General features: G+C 46.8%; 2 protein-coding genes across 5 annotated transcripts in view; both read left to right on the top strand.

The window, feature by feature from the left end:
* The first annotated feature begins 1,732 nt into the window (after positions 1 to 1,732).
* NECAP2 (NECAP endocytosis associated 2) lies at positions 1,733 to 9,408 on the top strand. Its single transcript, XM_072155286.1, has 8 exons — positions 1,733 to 1,943; positions 2,023 to 2,123; positions 2,769 to 2,873; positions 3,309 to 3,390; positions 4,273 to 4,381; positions 5,274 to 5,409; positions 6,145 to 6,232; positions 7,619 to 9,408. Exons 1-8 carry the CDS (start codon positions 1,789 to 1,791, stop codon positions 7,659 to 7,661), a joined length of 819 nt encoding a protein of 272 aa, XP_072011387.1. The 5' UTR covers positions 1,733 to 1,788; the 3' UTR covers positions 7,662 to 9,408.
* Positions 9,409 to 10,175: 767 nt separating this feature from the next.
* The window catches only part of CROCC (ciliary rootlet coiled-coil, rootletin), a 38,455-nt gene continuing 30,129 nt past the window's right edge, over positions 10,176 to 18,501 (top strand). For 2 of the 4 annotated variants that reach the window (XM_072155277.1, XM_072155276.1), the window contains exons 1-3: positions 16,285 to 16,628; positions 16,810 to 16,951; positions 17,906 to 18,063. In XM_072155277.1, the coding sequence (XP_072011378.1) occupies positions 16,560 to 16,628; positions 16,810 to 16,951; positions 17,906 to 18,063 (369 nt within the window). In that variant the 5' untranslated portion in view covers positions 16,285 to 16,559. Of the gene's footprint in view, positions 10,350 to 15,478; positions 15,631 to 16,284; positions 16,629 to 16,809; positions 16,952 to 17,905; positions 18,064 to 18,501 lie in introns of those variants that run through there. The other 2 variants (XM_072155279.1, XM_072155280.1) reach the window with 2 other exon arrangements.

The following is an 18,501-nucleotide window of genomic DNA, read 5'->3' as shown; positions in this document are numbered from 1 at the left end:
GATGGGGGGTCTGTACAGGGGGAGAAGGGTTTGGTGGGGTACATTACAGCCGGATGGGGGGTCTGTACAGGGGGAGAAGGGTTTGGTGGGGTACATTACAGCCGGATGGGGGGTCTGTACAGGGGGAGAAGGGTTTGGTGGGGTACATTACAGCCGGATGGGGGGTCTGTACAGGGGGAGAAGGGTTTGGTGGGGTACATTACAGCCGGATGGGGGGTCTGTACAGGGGGAGAAGGGTTTGGTGGGGTACATTACAGCCGGATGGGGGGTCTGTACAGGGGGAGAAGGGTTTGGTGGGGTACATTACAGCCGGATGGGGGGTCTGTACAGGGGGAGAAGGGTTTGGTGGGGTACATTACAGCCGGATGGGGGGTCTGTACAGGGGGAGAAGGGTTTGGTGGGGTACATTACAGCCGGATGGGGGGTCTGTACAGGGGGAGAAGGGTTTGGTGGGGTACATTACAGCCGGATGGGGGGTCTGTACAGGGGGAGAAGGGTTTGGTGGGGTACATTACAGCCGGATGGGGGGTCTGTACAGGGGGAGAAGGGTTTGGTGGGGTACATTACAGCCGGATGGGGGGTCTGTACAGGGGGAGAAGGGTTTGGTGGGGTACATTACAGCCGGATGGGGGGTCTGTACAGGGGGAGAAGGGTTTGGTGGGGTACATTACAGCCGGATGGGGGGTCTGTACAGGGGGAGAAGGGTTTGGTGGGGTACATTACAGCCGGATGGGGGGTCTGTACAGGGGGAGAAGGGTTTGGTGGGGTACATTACAGCCGGATGGGGGGTCTGTACAGGGGGAGAAGGGTTTGGTGGGGTACATTACAGCCGGATGGGGGGTCTGTACAGGGGGAGAAGGGTTTGGTGGGGTACATTACAGCCGGATGGGGGGTCTGTACAGGGGGAGAAGGGTTTGGTGGGGTACATTACAGCTGGAGGGGGGTCTGTACAGGTGGAGAAGGGTATGGTGCGGTACATTACAGCCGGATGGGGGGTCAGTACAGGTGGAGAAGGGCTTGGTGGGGTACATTACAGCTGGAGGGGGGTCTGTACAGGGGGAGAAGGGTTTGGTGGGGTACATTACAGCTGGATGGGGCGTCTGTACAGGTGAAGAGTTTGGTGGGGTACATTACAGCCGGATGGGGGCTCTGTACAGGTGGAGAAAGGTTTGGTGGGGTACATTACAGCCGGAGGGGGTCTGTACAGGTGGAGAAGGGTTTGGTGGGGTACATGACAGCTGGAGGGGGGTCTGTACAGGGGGAGAAGGGTTTGGTGGGGTACATGACAGCTGGAGGGGGGTCTGTACAGGGGGAGAAGGGTTTGGTGGGGTACATTACAGCTGGATGGGGCGTCTGTACAGGTGAAGAGTTTGGTGGGGTACATTACAGCCGGATGGGGGCTCTGTACAGGTGGAGAAAGGTTTGGTGGGGTACATTACAGCCGGAGGGGGTCTGTACAGGTGGAGAAGGGTTTGGTGGGGTACATTACAGCTGGAGGGGGGGTCTGTACAGGTGGAGAAGGGTTTGGTGGGGTACATGACAGCTGGAGGGGGGTCTGTACAGGTGGAGAAGGGTTTGGTGCGGTACATTACAGCTGGAGGGGGATCTGCAGGTGGAGAAGGGTTTGGTGGGGTACATGACAGCTGGCGGGGGGTTTGTGGAGGCGGGGAAGGGTTTGGCGCCGCCTCTGGTCAGTTCCTATTATAAATGTCACCTCATGTATACACTGCCTGCAGCACCGGCACCGCCCGCACGGGGGAAGTATTACAGCGCTCTGAGGCATTTACTATGAAGGACGCTCTATCATGCGCTGTAACCATAGAGTCTAGCGGATGTCCGGGGTGTAGTAAGATGGCGGACAGTGATTACGAGTCGGTGCTCTGTGTGAAGCCGGAAGTTCACGTTTACCGGATTCCCCCGCGATCGTCTAACCGGGGATACAGGTGAGTAGAAGTCGGTAAGGTTTGTGGAGGTCTCCCTGTTGTCTTCTGGTCCCGGGTGACCGATCTCTCGTCTACACAGGGCGGCAGAATGGCAACTGGACCAACCGGCCTGGAGCGGCCGCCTCCGCGTCACCTCCCGGGGGAAGATGGCGTATATCAAGCTGGAGGATAAGAACTCAGGTACAGAGGAGAACCCCCCCCCCATCCTCTTGTATGACGTGTATGTGTGGTGATGACGTCATCCATGGCCTTTCTGTGCTGGGGCATAGGGCTCGAGGTGTGAATGGGGAGACCCCCTGCTTCATCACGTGATCATTGTTTGTCAGCAAGTGTTGTGCAGGAACCTTGAAAAATAATTTGACCTATTTTTTTTTTATTTCACGTAATTGGCATTCACCCCTGTATATTGTCTGTGGTGTGGATGGGCCCCACCATGTGTTACTTCCCCTACCCTCATTGTCTCGTGATGCTGGCAGGACGCCACAGGGTTAATTTCTGCTGATGGTTCTGCAGTGTAAGGATTTCCTTTAAATTTGTTATCGCTGCTCATGAGGGAAGTGATGGCTGAGTATTTCCTGGTGACCCCACACGTGGGTCAGAACCTTTCTCCTCTAAGGGCACGATAGCTTTTTCGGTAAAATCTGACTCATACACATCCAGGGTTCAGGATTTTCTGCCCGTAGCATTATCTTTATGTGGAGGGAACCAAAGTCTGTGTGCGCTTACTACCTGCTTCTCTCCGCTGCCCCCTGCCTTGCTCTGGGCAGTGCCATCCTGTGTGTACCAGCCTGTGCCAGTGTTTCTCACCGCGGCCTCTGTCTGCAGGGGAGCTCTTCGCTCAGTCGCCAGTAGAGCAGTTTCCAGGAATCGCTGTAGAAGGTGTCGTGGACTCCAGTCGTTACTTTGTGATCTGCATTGAGGATGGAAATGGTAAGTACATGCCGGGGGTTGGTGCACCTTTTGTATGAATACTACATGTGTGTAATCCTGGACCACAAACTACTGACTTGTATGTCATCAGTAGGAAAAGACTGCAGAGGGATGTGGGTGCATGAGCCAATTGAAACACTCGAGTCCTGGCCATTGCAACAACCGCTAGCACATGTCCATGTTCACACGTGGCATTTCATTTACAAACACAATGCGAATGCCCAGGGCTCAGCCCAATTGCATCTGCATTTCCAGTGAAAAACATGCGATCGGTAACCAGTACCCAGTGTCTTGTATGTAAACAATCAGGAGCTTGTTGCTTATCGGTGGAGCCCTGGGTGTTTGCATCGCATTTGTAAAGCGTTTTGAACGCCCGTGAGCTGGATCTTTTCCTCTTTTATGACTTGCCCTGTTTTTTCCCTCTTGCATTATTAGGACGGAGGGCGTTTATTGGTGTGGGATTTGCTGACCGTGGAGATGCCTTTGACTTTAATGTGGCTCTACAGGATCACTTCAAGTAAGTCACACAGATGAGAGATCAATATTTGATCCAGCACTGGTATGTGGAATTTCACAAGTACAGACTAGAACCCTGAGCCGAGACTGGCTATTTTATATACTGATATGGGGTTTGATACTGAGTCTGCGTTCACATAGTGGGGGACATTTACATAAAGTGTTGGTGTCTGCATGGGCTCTGTTACTGACCTGCTCTCGGAAAGAAGATACACATTTAATATTGTGGAGCTGTGCACATACATTTCTGGCGCGGAGACCAAAATCTGTTCCAAGCACAAGAAATGTGTCCAACAGTCGGAGAACAGGCAACACTGCAATAGCAATGTTTTGTGTCCCTGCTAGACCAAAATCTTTTGGTCTATTTTCCGCCAGTTTACAGCACCCAAAAATGTCTGAGACACATAAATTGTGTCTGAGTTTGCACGCCACAAGCCACGCCCCTTTTCGGAGAACAGTCGGAGCAGGCAGAAAAAGTCTTCTTTTTTTTTTCTGGCGCCGCTAGCTAATGGGTTGGAGAGCAGAACATGCGGTGAGAACGCCACAAAACTGGCGGAAACGCCATAGTTAATGTGTGTTTAAATTGTGTTTATGAAGGCGATGCAAGTGCAGCGGGGCGGAGCTTCTCTCTAATCGCAGATGCGTTTAATTCTAAGCTCTTGTGACCACATGTTTTGCCGGTAAACAATGCAAAGCATGTGGTGCGCGTTCCCAATTGCAAGTGGTTACCTTTAAATGCATCTGCAGTCAGAGAAGCTCCTCCTCACTGCACTTGAATTGCATTGTGTGAATGCATCCTGAAACTGTCTCCATACACTGACCCTTGGTTTAGGATTTGTCACATTTTCTTTATTAATCTTTTGTCTGTTCCTTCTTCCTGCAGGTGGGTGAAGCAGCAATCAGAATTTGCAAAACAGGCTCAGAACCCAGACACTGGACCAAAGTTGGACCTCGGCTTCAAGGAGGGCCAGACTATCAAGATCAATATAGCTGTATGTCCTCTGCTGCTCTTATATTAGCTGACGGTCTCTTTTTAAAGCTCCTGACGTGTACGGTTTGACATATACTGGCATACAGAGGCATGGTTGTTACCTCCTTCTGACCAGTATATGTCGTATCTGCTGAAACAGGCAGGATGGAAATACTCCCGATACTCCCATACAATACAACAGAGCGTCTGAATGGGCATGCGTCCCCCAATACTCAGGAGTCCTGGAGGAGAGCACCTCAGTAGTCAGATCCTCACCAATTAGCTTATTATCCCGTATCCTGTGATAAGTTGAGACAATCTCCATTAACTTTGAAGTAATCTGCCATCAAAATCAAGCATCATAAACCAGGGGCTATAGTGATATTAAATACTAATGGTGTATCATGTACTTTGATTACCTTGTTACTTTGAGAGTTGAGGGATTCACGTTTATACACATGGTTGTGCTTTTAATGGTTTTTAAGGATATTGGCTTATGAACTAAAGATTTATATTTTGTTACACTTTTATTTGGATATCCTTCTATTTGTTATCAATGGTCTCCTTTCTTCTAAAATAAACTTTTAAGATTATGCTAATGCTCCTGTACAGTGTAACGGCCTGTGAATCTGAGTGTATAGGAGCTCTGGTAACCACCACAAGAGCCTTTCTGACAGAAAGTTATAATTTTAAAAGTTGATTTTAGAAAGGAGACCCTGGCTTACAAATTTTAAGATTACCACATTCATGGTGTCTGGATCTATAAGTAAGTGTCCCTGGTTTAGCATGATGGATTTCATTTAATCTCTTATCAGTCTCCATAATACTGGGACATAGACCACAGTTAAACAATATTTCCCTCCTAACTCTTGGAGTGCCGGTTCTGATGAAGCTTCTCCCTTCTCTGCCCCCAGAACATGAAGAAAAAGGAAGGCGTCCCTGCAGCTGCTAAACCACGACCCCTGAGCGGTGGACCCAGCCTGCTGCCCCCACCACCTGGCAATAAAACAGCCGCTCACCAGAGCGCCCCCCAGCCGCCTGCAGCCTCAGGTACTCGTCCTTCTGATAATATAACAAATGTACATGTGCTCCTGGGAGGATAACCGTGTAAAGCACACAGTGTTACTCTTCATTCGGATTGATCTGGGCACCATGTTCAACCTGTTTGGTAATGTGCACTGCATCCATTAAATTGGATGATATTGTGCTGATAAGCTGTAGAAAAAAAAAATCATTAATTTTTACTGAAGCTATTCTGGCTTATCGATACAGACTGACTGGTTTTCGCTTCCTGGCTTCAGTGATTTATTTCTTAATTTATGTTCACTGATTCTTTACTGACCCATTCTTTTCACACTTTAGCTTTGTTTCCACTGATCCAATGTTGTCAGTGAACTGGTCCTAAACTGATAAGTGAAAAAGCTCATTGACAGGACCTGTTCAGTAGGGCTTCAATGGCTTTCGCTGCCTGGTTTCAGTGATGTCTATGTGTCCGTAAGCCAAAATGTGCTCATTGAAAAAATCACTGATGTGAAACTACCCTTTAGTCTGTGTAACCTCTCATAAATGGACATTGTTCCTGAAGTCTTGTGGTGGAAGAAGCTTCTTTGCCATGCTTCCATGTAATTATAAGAGTCCTTGGCAACTCTTCTGAACAAGTCTACTGGTTCAGTCTTTCATGAACCATGCAATGTTTTTATACTTCTTCCTTATTCCATCTCTTAGATTTTACTTATTCCATTCTCTTTGAAATATTTATGCTGACTCTGATCTCTCCTCATACAGGGATGCTCTTGGATTTTGGGAGTTTCTCCTCCAGCACAGAACCAGCAGCTTCTACAGACGTTTGGGGAGATTTCACAAAGGCCTCAGGGTGAGTGTAGTATAACTTGACTTTGCACTGTCCTATGTATTCTCCATCTTAGGCTATATTCACAGGGCCGTATGTGGGACGTATATACGGCAAACGTGCCGTGCGCCATGTTTCTCTATGGAGAGGGGCGGGGGTGAATCCTCTACCGGGTGCCGAACTGCACATCCTTAATAGCTCTGCCTTCGGAACCAAGTATGCGCAGCCGCCAGCTCTGCATAGATAGTCTATGCAGAGCGCGGACCAGTGCACACAACTGCCAGGAGCTGCGCACTGAAGATCTCATAGGAGCATCCAAAGAGGCTCCTAGGGCGTGGAGTAGCCGTGCCGTGTAGCTGCAGCTCCAGCTACTCCACGCCCCAGTAGCCTCTTATTACCTAATATGCAAATATCTGAAAAAGAATTATAAAGTTACAGGCCACTCAAGGATTAGCCCTAAAAAGGGCACCCATGTCATTCATTAGTTGAACCTGCGAACTGGATCTACCTTAATAGGTAGATCCCAGTTGGTAGGTTTCCTTTAACACCCTTGTCGGCAATGTGCAGCAAACTCCCAATTTGTATGGAGCGTACTCAGCCTGTGACATAAGGGGTTAAGGGTGCTAGTCTTTTAAACCTATGCTCTCAAGAGACTCTTGGTGCTCCTGCTGAAGGTGTTGCTATTGTGGAGCACTGTGCTCTCTTCACTTCCAACAAAGCCCATCACCGTACATCATACAGTGGCTGTGCTTGGTATAGTACATCGGCCAACAACTAGAATGGGACGAAGCTACCTTCAGGTCACAAATATTTGCCATGTCACTGGCCTGCTAAGTGGAAGCAGCACTCACTGGTGTGCCACAACTGCTTCACTCAGGGGTTTGGTGCGAGCACCAGTCGTCACCCCACACCAGTCGCCTATCCTAAGGATAGGTCATTAGCTTTTGCACAGGAGACTACCCCTTTAACTTTCAATTTTTGGCCTTCTTTTTATAAAATGAGTTGTTGATTGACTTAATATTTAATCTGGTTCAGTTCTAACAATCTGTGACCACGCTGGGGTTCAGGCAGTGGGTCTATTATTACTTTCTGTAGTGTGTTTGTTAATTTTATCTATGTTGGTGGCTTAAAGTGGTTTTCACACGAACGCAAGTTAGGCCCTATCCCGTGGATAGTGCCTAACTTGCTGATTAGTGGGGGTCTCAGCACTGACACCCTCACAGATCACGGAAACATGGGGTCCCACATACCTCTGTCGGACCCCTCGTCGCTCCATCAGACTAATTAATCTCTATGGAGCTGACGGAAATTGATGAGCGCTGCTCGGGGGTGGGGTGGAACCCCTTTTAACATCTTTTCCTCTTCCTTCTTCAGTACGTTTTACTGAATTTGTCTTTTTGTGTCTTGCAGACCAGCGGCCAGTCAGCCGAGCTCCGGATGGGTGCAGTTCTAATGATGTCATCCGTCTGTCTGAGTGCAGGGGTCATATCTGATGGATAAGGGCAGCACTGGACATGTTTTCGTGGTTATAAATGGCCATTCCGTGGCACCGCAGCTGCTCCTCTGGTCTCTTATCTTTAGAAGGTGGGAGGTTTTCTGTTCACTTACTACTTGGGTCGGGGGTCAGAGACTGTTTGCTGCACGGATATCTTCGTCTTCTGCTGCTGGAATGACACCACATGAACCATGATGGAGGAAGGCGTTCACTGTATAAGAAGCCTGAGTTGGCACGGCCATCTGGTGCCCCTTGTGCTTTGGATAACTCTGAACTCTGGAAACTGTTTACTAAACAATGGCGCAACTTTGGACACAAATCATAACTCATATGTGACTAATCTTCTGTAGAATAACCTAATGTTCTATATTCAGATGTTATACAGTCACTGACTAAACTTCTGTCACCAAAGAGTTACGTCTCAAAATGCAGGGAATGGCTGTCTCCTTCCTCCATGTTAAACTCCTAGGTTTGTTTTGTATCTGAATCTGAAAAGGCTGGATGGACTTGTCACCCTTATACCTCTTAAATGTGACCTGGAGGCTGCATTACAGATCAACATCCCTGTATCACTGAGCACCAGTAATGGCGGACATATTGGCAGTCACCCAGCGTTTTCAAAATCCCAGAGGAATGGCCACCAGAGCGGCGGATCTTCCCTTCAGCGTCCTCTATGTAGTGGCTATTTCCTGTATGTTGTGCACCCCTCACCTAAGTGCCTTAGGTTGATGCCCCCATCATGTGTGAATGTAGATTGGGGGGCGTCTGCCTGCAGCTCCATGAACCACCGCTGCATACACTCCTTTTACATATGTATATATTTTCACTTCCCCATCTGAGCTTTTGGTGCAATGAAAATTCCCAAAGATTTTTAAACCTTTTATAAAGTTGTATTTTATGGAGAGAAGCAGAATATGGAGAGGTTTATTTATAGCGAGAGGGTTTTTGCCAGCATTGCCGAAATATATTCTGTATGACTCTATAGGGCATCCTCTGTATGATTCCATGAAGCTAAAGTCTTCAAATATGTCGTATCATGTCTTATACTCCAGTCACAGTCAGAGCTGCAGTTAATATTTTGTTTTGCATGTCGCCCCCTGCTGGTTGATTCTTTAGGGCATTCTCAGCTATGCAGCATTATACAATACAGCAGAACTAATGTGTTATGCAGTTTGAAAGACATACACATTCCCCATAATGCAATACAGCCAGGGTCCGTATGATCAGAGCTGCGGATCGTGTTCTTTTTCAGCAAATGACTGACTGATTGCAAGACTTTTAACTGCAGCTCTGGATGTAACTGGAGTAGAAGGTGTGATGTCTGATCTCTGAATCTAGACCGGAGGAGTGAAGACTGAAGAAGTAACTCTGTTTCATTCTTGGCTTCTATTGACAAGATCCTTATAAAAGCCTGGATGGTTGCCTTGAGTGAAGAGCGGACAATCGTTTTGCGCCCTGCCCCTCGGCTATGTGTAACATTCCCTCTTTGTATATGGACCATTGATACTTGAGCTTCCTTTAGACCTATGAAGAGTATTTTTCTATTCCCGCAGTGATCTCTATTTTCGACTTTTACTAATAACGGTGTGAAGTTCTGCTTTTACTGATTTTTGGGTTTTTTTCCTTTTATTTGTGAAATTTAATGAAGATTTATAATAGCAGAATAAAGTTTTATTTCGTTAAATGTAAACACTATTGTTCTTCATTCTTGTGTGATTTGTGCCTAATTTCAGCTGGCTGCCCTTTGCATGTCTGTGTAGTATCTTGAATTTATATTCCAAGATATGAGACTTGTCCTCACACTGCTGTTCTCTTAGCTCAGTGCAGAGAACTCTTTTGAAGCTCCTCCCTTCTGCCCAGAAGAAATTAACTGCAGCAGGCTCCTTGTGGAAATACTACAATAGTGACTTGGAGCAGAAGGGTGCAGCTTTGTTGCTTGTCAAAGCACAGAGCACAGCAGTGTGAGGACACAATCACCAGTGCTATTCAAGAAAATACAAATCTGGAATTTACATAGAGAACTTGTGAATTTTTCTGCAAATTTTCATTATAGGTTTAGCCCTTTATAGAAAGGGAGAGCTGTTGGTCACTGTAGGTATGTGCAGATTAATCAGCACTCGGCTCCATTCAGATAAATCTCTATGAAACTACTTCCTCCATGTACATGTTTGACAATAGTTGCTCATTCCTGCTGTGCCCCGGGGGGTATCCAGTCCTGTGCAGAGTTGAGCAGTTACCTCTCTGGGTCTCGGCTGTAATGGAGACAATGGGACTGTTGCTGTTTTTTCTGTAGGAAGCCGAGAGTCACTTGAATTCATGAAGTTCTCCCCTGGCAACCTCCTACCGCCCTGTCAAACACACAGGTTGTGCTGCTCTGGTTGTGTTTACCAGCCACACACACACACACAGTTCTATGTTAATAAGCTTAGATGACAAGGATTAGAGCCCCCTCCCCGCTACTACCGTTCCCTGGCTTGGGCTTCACTACCTGGTAACCAGGGCACGGAACAAAAGACCTTTAATTGACTGATTGTGTGAGGGGCGGGGATGACAGGCACCTGGGTACATGGAAAGTGACCCGACCAAACTCACAGGAGCCGCCGAGGAGCAAGCAGGGTCAGGGAAGGAAGAGATTCCAGCACACAGGTGAGTGAGCACTCAGATATCAGCTGCACATAGGCACTTCCTCTACTGTCCTCAATTATAGAATGAGCAAATTAAACTCCTTTACAGAATATATTAACATCAGATGACTCCGAGCTGTGCCAAAGCCTAGTCATACAACTAATATAAGCTTTATTTAAAAAAAATTTTGTATTTTTTTTTTTTTACCCAAGAATACCATAGTCTTCCATACTGTAATGATATTTTATTTTTCCAATACACCAGCAAATGTAAAAAATAAATATGCTGAATGTGGGGTTCACGTGATGTGAGCCGGTTGCTCACAAGCACTTTATGTAAATCTTTCCTGCACAATTTTTTTTCCTGTGTTTTTTCTTGGTGCAGAATATTTTCAATTTTCTCAGACTGAATCCACTTGTGGGCAACCAGCCTTAAATCGAGAAGATCCAGGACAGTCAATCACTGATGCAGCACTTGATGTATCTGGCGTGTGGGGTTACGAATCTCGGCCTCCAGGGATTTCACCCTCCGGTTTCAGATGTAACACCTTCCGTTCAGTGAATTTATCTTATTTGTTTAGATTATTGTGGGACAATATCTCTTCGCATCTTCTTACCTAAACATGGCTAAAGGAGCATTTATAGACACCCAAGGTCATGGGGTCAGGCTCCGAAGTTAAGGGTAACGTGCGCTAGGACGCGGCTGCGGATTTAAGGATCTTTTCATTCTGTGCCAGGGCAAATAGTAGGGACGAGACTGGGAGGGGAAAGGCCGCCAGAGATCAGAAACAATCACTTTGTTTGCGAACACAACAAATAGCTGGAGGTCATCAGCACGGGGCAGGAAGCATAAGTTAGGTGCATCTATGAATAGAGTATTAAAGTATAAACATAGCGTCTTTGGTGATATTGATCACTTTTGCGCTCCAAATATATGGACCTGTTCAGTCTAAATAAACGAGAATGTAGGCGTCGGGAGATACGTATAAGAATAGATTAAGGTGCAAATTGTCGAGAGTTTTGAAAATTCTCTGATACAAAATTCTCTGGTCGGAGGTTGATGGGACCATTTATGGAGCTGTTTGCAGTTGTCCAGGTAACATGTGGCCAGCCTGTGTTTACAGGTGACCGGTCGTTTATCAGATAAGAAAATCGCACCTCATCCTGCACACAGCACACTGCAACACTGTCACGACACCTCCACTGAAGGTAACAAGTCATTCACCACTGACAAGCGAGCAAACTCCAGGAGACATCTCTGCACACAGTGAAATCCTTCTAGTAATATGATTAATTTTCTAAAAAATGTGTAAAGCTTGTAAAGCAAGACAAAAATTTTGTAAACAATTTGAAGGACGAGGTTTACATTTCTGGTGGTGGTGGGGTGTGGAATATATATGAAAACTTTATAAGAGTTAAAAAGTAAGCAGTGGATCAGCTTTTTGCTGCAGGCCAGTGCTAAGTGCTGTGAACATAGGCTAAGTGCGTTTGTTAACCTTTGATGCAGAACTCGGACGCCGCCATCTTGGATCAGAAGGCAGGTTCTAACACAGTATCTGGAAACTGAAATCAGTCCCCCTAGAGTTTAAGAATTTTAAGGAGTCTAAAAATATTGTAGAAATGTCTTCTTCTCTAATTAAACTATTAGAGAAATATGTCATCAAAATCAACAGGCATGTTATTTTTTATTATTCTTTATTTGTTTAAAAAAAAAATTTCAATAATAATTAATGAAAAAAAAGTTCATATAGCCCCCTTTCCCTAGATCATAAATAAAAATAAACACAATCAGAAACATGTTCATTGCATCCAATATATAAAAACGATTATCTACCTTCATTGGACCCTGCAATAAAAATTTATTTAGTTATTTAGCACCCGAATTAGTATCAATGAAAATGGCAGCTGGTCCCACTGTAAATGAGACCATACCATCTCAGCACACGAAAGTATATAAATGTTACAGGTGTCAGAATATGGCAATTTTATTTTTTAGCTCTTGCATGTGTGCGCATGTGCGCAATGTGTAATAGTACGTCACATGTCGGGTCCTGGTACATGGAGAGGGCTCGCGGCTTCAAAAAGATGGCGGCACGCCATCTGATATAAATATAAATAAACAGTAAAAATCATAAACACATTAGGTATCACCGCGTCCGAAAATGCCTGATCTATCAAAATATGATAACGTTTTTTTACTGCGTTTAACCCCGTAATGGAAAATCGCGCCCAAACTCGAAAATGGCACTTTTTTGCCATTTTAAAAAAAATAAAAAATTCTATAAAAACTGATCAAAAGGTCGTACAGTCCTAAAAATGATAACATTGTAAACGTCATCAAAATCCGCAAAAAATGGCACCACCCACAGCTCCATACACCAAAGTATAAAAAAGTTATTAGCGCCAGAAGATGGCAAAATTCCCCCAAAAATTTTTGTACAGGTTTTAATTTTTTTAAATGTATGAAAACATTATAAAACCTATACAAATTTGGTATCCCCTTAATCGTACCGACCCAAAGAATAAAGTAGACATGTCATTTGTGGTGCACAGTGAAATCCGTAAAATCCAAGCCCACAAGAATACGGCACAAATGCACACAAATTTACCATTTTCACTGCATTTGGAATTTTTTTTCCGCTTCCCTGTACACGGCATGGAATATTAAATACCACCATTTTGAAGTGTAATTTGTTACGCAGAAAATAAGCCATCACACAGCTCTGTACATGGAAAAATAAAAAAGTTACAGATTTTTGAATGTGGGGAATGAAAAATGAAAACGCAAAAGGGCTGCGACGGGAAGGGGTTAAGCAGTAACCTATTGATCCCTTCTGTGTCACATGTTTTAATCGTATTGGGGTCCTGAGTTCACCAATACAATAGAAAGATGATGGAGAAATGTGGATTTAAGCTTCCCTCCAGGGTCCCCTAAAGAGGAAGAATCAGGGGACCCAGAGCAGGAGCTCAAATGACAATCCATCTCTATCCACACCTTCCCGCTCCTCCTGTAGTCTTGGGCTGTCTTGGACCACAGTAGAAAGCCTTGATTTCTATCTGGCAAACTCTGTGTTGGGGTGAAGGCCTGGGTGCCCACAGAAATGGCTCTGAGTGTGTCCTCTGGCACCTGTGCCATAGGTTCGCCACCACTGATATAGACCCAAAGGGTGCTGCCACACGTCGCGTTCTTGGACTGTTTTATGTTGAATCAATTTTTATTGACAAAAGGTAAACAATAAACAGTAAACAATAAAACCATATATATCCACAAGGAGACATAGTATTGTACATCATATATCATACATGGGGTGAAATATATCCCCATAGTAACTCACATAACCCGCTTAAGGAGCACCAATTCTAAGGGAGTCGGTAAGGTCCGCAGGGCTTCTGCAAAAACAGCCTAATGCCCCAGTGATCGTATTACCCAAAGGTGCCGTTCTAGTATGACGTGACATGGTAGGAGCCCAGTACTTTCCTCAGTGCAGAGGATAGGAGCTCGCCTAGTTGCCGTTGGATAGCTATGTGAGGCCAAACAGCACACCCAGTACCTGTTCCTAGGCCCGAGGTTCTCCTAACTGGCAAAAAATAATGTTAACATATGGAACGGGTAACAGACTTAGTACACACCACATAGGACCACACAGCAGGGGAGGATGGACACACATAGGTAGAGGTAAGTGATCCTGGTGCACAGGAAGGCTCCAGCAGTAGGATGGATATCAGGAGAGATAAGAGGCAAACTGAGAAGGAACTGGGGAAACTGGTTGATGGGTCCAATCTCCAAAGAGAGTCTCATACTCCCTGGATTCCCTGAACCGTATCCAGGTCTCCCATACCCGCAGAAACCGCTCATGAGTATCTGGTGACACAGCAGCTAACTCTTCCATGTGAAAAAGATGGGACATTTCCTTGGCTCATTCCGCTGCTGTAGGACAAACTACCGAGCGCCAGTGGCGAGGTATCACCGCTTGAGCAGCCACCAAACAAAACCTTAGTATATCCCTCTTTTGAGCTCCAATCTGCCCAGGGAGAACTGACAGTAGGGCAATTTCAGGAGAGGAGTTTCTTGGACTGTTTTAAACCCATGCGTTTCAGTCTGTTCAAAAAAATGCATGCGTTTTTGAATGTTTACCATGTTTTTGGCTGCTTTGAGCCTGTATAACTTGATTTCTAGAAGTGTAGAAAGCTGGGAAACAGATTAAAACCAGCCAGACGCATGGTAAACGCACACGTTTTCTGTCCTTTTAAAAACGGTCCCAGAATGTGACGTGTGGCAGCACCCAAAGGCCGGCGCCACACAGGGCGCCTGCGATCGGGAACGAGCCGCCGGTGTTTTGCATTAATTTAACGCGAAACACCGGCGGCTCGTTCCCGATCGCAGGCGTTTCCATAGAAACGCCGATGCGATCGGGCCGAGGCCCGCCCCGGTGGGCGCGACTTTGTCTGCGTTTGCGTTTGCAAGCGCAGACAAAGCGCCCTGTGTGGCGCCGGCCAAAGATGCTACAATAAGGAACAATAAGGACGCCACTTCTGATCCCGTATGCCTTTGGCAGGTGCCACGTGCACCGCTTTGTCTGCGTTTGAACAAGCCGGCGGTGTTTTGCATTAAATTAACGCAAACATCGCGCGGGTCGTTCCCAATCGCAGGCGTTTCCATAGAAACGCCGACGCGATCGGGCCGCGGTGTGTGTGGCACCAGCCTTTGAATGCAAACATATGTGTTCGACAATATATCTTCTTAGGCCTCGGTCACACTTTCCGCTAGGCATCCGTTCATAACGCGACACTAGCTCAGAGGGGCGTGAGCGCTTTGAATAATAACGCTATCGTGTGACAGCATCCTAAATGGTGCCACCAGATAACAGGCTATTGTTCAGCTCTCTGTCAGCGGAAAAATAAAACAAACAATATGGATTTTGTAATGTGGATAATAAAAAAAAAACCCCCACAGGGGTAGTTTTTTACACTCCAAATGAGCACGATGTGTGATCAGCACATACTGTCATGTAGTAGACTAGTTTCATAGAAATGATCAGAGGCTGATAATCCAGCACATCGCATTATCCGGCTTCTGTAAATCGCATTGATGCCGCATTATAGAACAGTGGCTGTATTCACACAGAAGGACGCTCCCTTGCCCCCTCTTCCCATCCTCCGGTCGCCGCCCCCTTCTCTGTACATCAGGGGGCCGGGCGGTGTCAGGCCTCATCCAATCCCCGGTCTTTCCTAGCTGCGGCTGCCGGGCAGCACGTGAGGCCGGCGGCTGCATGCAGCGGAATGGAGAGAGGGGAGCATAGGAGGTGAGAGACAGTGACCCCCGTACCCCGAGATACCAGAGAGACCACCAGGTACCCCGAGATAGCACAGGTTACCAGGACACCCCTGCACCCCAAGATATTTGACTCCTCAGGACCCTGAACCTTTGTAACCCTCATTAAATGTATCCAAAACCCCTGAAACCAGTTTTGTGTACCCCTAATCTATCAGAGCCCCTCAGGACCCCCACCCCTAAATCATCAGCCTTGTGTACTATAATGGATGTGGTACCCCATGTGTCATACCAGCCCCCCCTATGTACCTGTGACCCCATAATGTCAGAACCTCAAAATACCCCCTATCCCTAATGGCCTGTGCTGTTCTCTCATGAAGCAATAGGGGGCGCCACACAGGATGTGCTATTCCCTGCAGTCTATTGATGGTGCAGGCTGAATAATTTGGTTACAGAAAATGTTTCACGCCTGACTTTCTAGTTTTTCTTGCTAAAATGGGGCAGGTTTCCTTGAATCTCTTTCCTGTATCAGTTGTGATGATTTACATTATAACACTTGTGACCCCCCTCCGCTCCAGAGCGCCTCCTATTGACACCCACACGTGACCCAGGATGTTTGAGGATTCCATGGTTACAGTCACTGTAACTATGACCCCCCTCTTCGTGTGCAGGGTCCGTCTGCTGTGATGTCTCCATTCATTGTGGCCATTGTCGGGGGCTGGCGGGCTCTAAGGCCTGGGTCTGGGAGGGGCTGCGCTTACAATCACAGCAGTCCACCGCCTGCTACAGAGGATGAACGAGGAAGGGCCTAAGGGGATTATTTGATAATCTGAGAGGCTGCACTGGTGGCAGGGGGCAGGGAGCTGTGCTGCCCATGGGGTCCTGCCGGCATGACCCTAGGAGTTTACTGCTGGATGACAGCCTCTATCTCCTAAAGGCACCTTAGAAGTTGTGGCATCGATGAGTGCAACAGAGGAGGAAGAGGAGACCCAGGACTCCACTGAGCAGAGACTGGAGGCTGTCATAGAGGTTGGTGGTCCGTAAAATTATTGGACCTCCCCCCCCCCCACACACACACACTCTGCTGTGATGATACAAATTGAAAGGTCTCCAGGAATATTGGGTATTGGATACATCCACATGGAAAGAAGGGGGTCTGACTCGCATCCGCAGATCATCATTCACTTCTCCTATCCCTTCTGTCTTGTAGGCGCTGTCTGCCCGGGTGCTCGGATCCCCAGAAGATAAGACTCTCACTCTCCGGGGTGACCCTACAGATCCCCTACCTGCTCGCCTGCCGGCTCGTATCAGAGAGATTGTCACCAGAAACTTAAGCCCACCGCCCGACCCTGGTGAGTGTCCCATGCCCCCATGTGTGTCTGATTGCGTCTTTTCATAGGTGTTATATAGCTGTGGTGGTGACAAAAGCACCCCTAAAATATGTGATAAGAAGGGGTACTCATCCTTTCTGTATACTACTATTCAAAGAGTTGTGGAGGAGTTGTAAGACTACAACTCCCAGCATAGATAGAGTTGCTTGCAGTGGATATGCAGTGCTAATATAGGAACTTTTCTGTAAAGGGGAACTCCATTTTTTATACAATTGAGACTGAGAACAGAATGGTCCTGTGAGTTAAAACCCCAGCCTATTATTTACAAAATTACTTATGGCGGAGTAACCCTTTACCGGAGCACTCATCAGTGTGAGGATCATGGACCCTATAGGTCAGTGGTGGGGAACCTATGGCACGGGTGCCAGAGGTGGCACTCAGAGCCTTTTCTTTGGGCACTTAAGCTGTGACCCCCCCATCACAGAACCCACCAGACAGATCCAAGAAAGTCCTGGACGTGCTGAGCTATTTTAGTGGCTCATCCTCAGCTGCCGGGGACCACAGGAGGAGGAAGGAGATGTTGACCATAACTGCAGCTTCTTCTCCAAGCCCCTGCAATTCATCTAAAGATACTGTATAGGTGTACTCCGGACACTCAAACAATTGAAAACTGTTGCAGAGCTGGGAGCAATAAGTTACTGCTTAAATTGCTGTGTTGGCACTTTGTGATAAATAAGTGGGTTTTGGTGGTAGTTTGGGCACTTGGTGTTTAAAAGGTTTGCCATCACTGCTATAGGTTATTCTGCATTTGCTTTCCTACTCCACTTGCATATGTCAGTGGCTTTCATCAAAGAAAGCAGCGCCACCTAAAGGCTGGAGATGGCTAAAATAACTAACTTGACAGCATATGTAGAATGTTGCGCCTGTAATGTCAAATTGTTCATGTGCTATTAACCCTCTACACTGTTTTCTCAGCCTGTGCAGGTCCTCCTGCAGACATGTCGTCGCTTCTTTCTCTACAAGAGGAAAACCGCATCCTGCAACAAGAGCTGTCACGGGTGGAGGACCTCCTGGCGCAGAGTCGGGCAGAGAGAGATGAGTTAGCCATTAAATACAACGCAATAAGTGAGAGGGTAAGAACAGAGCAAGTTCAGATCTGAGTGCTGTGTGTGTTTTTCTGGACTCTTAGACACTGTAGACACTTGTGCAGGTGACAACTGTACATCTCTGTACATCCAGTACATCTCTGCCTACAGCTACACACCTGCACATTTCTACCTACAGCTACACTCTAGCACATCTCTGCCTACAGCTACACACCTGCACATTTCTACCTACAGCTACACTCTAGCACATCTCTGCCTACAGCTGCACTCCAGGACATCTCTGACTGCAGCTACACTCCTGCACATTTCTGCCTACAGCCACACTCCTGCACATCTCTGCTTACAGCTACACTCTAGCACATCTCTGCCTACAGCTACACTCTAGCACATCTCTGCCTACAGCTACACTCTAGCACATCTCTGCCTACAGCTACACTCTAGCACATCTCTGCCTACAGCTACACT

Source organism: Engystomops pustulosus, chromosome 6 (assembly GCF_040894005.1).
Source record: "Engystomops pustulosus chromosome 6, aEngPut4.maternal, whole genome shotgun sequence".
Taxonomy (NCBI): Eukaryota; Metazoa; Chordata; class Amphibia; order Anura; family Leptodactylidae; genus Engystomops; species Engystomops pustulosus.
The sequence above is the reverse complement of the archived record's forward strand: the minus strand, read 5'-3'. Positions and strand labels throughout refer to the sequence as shown.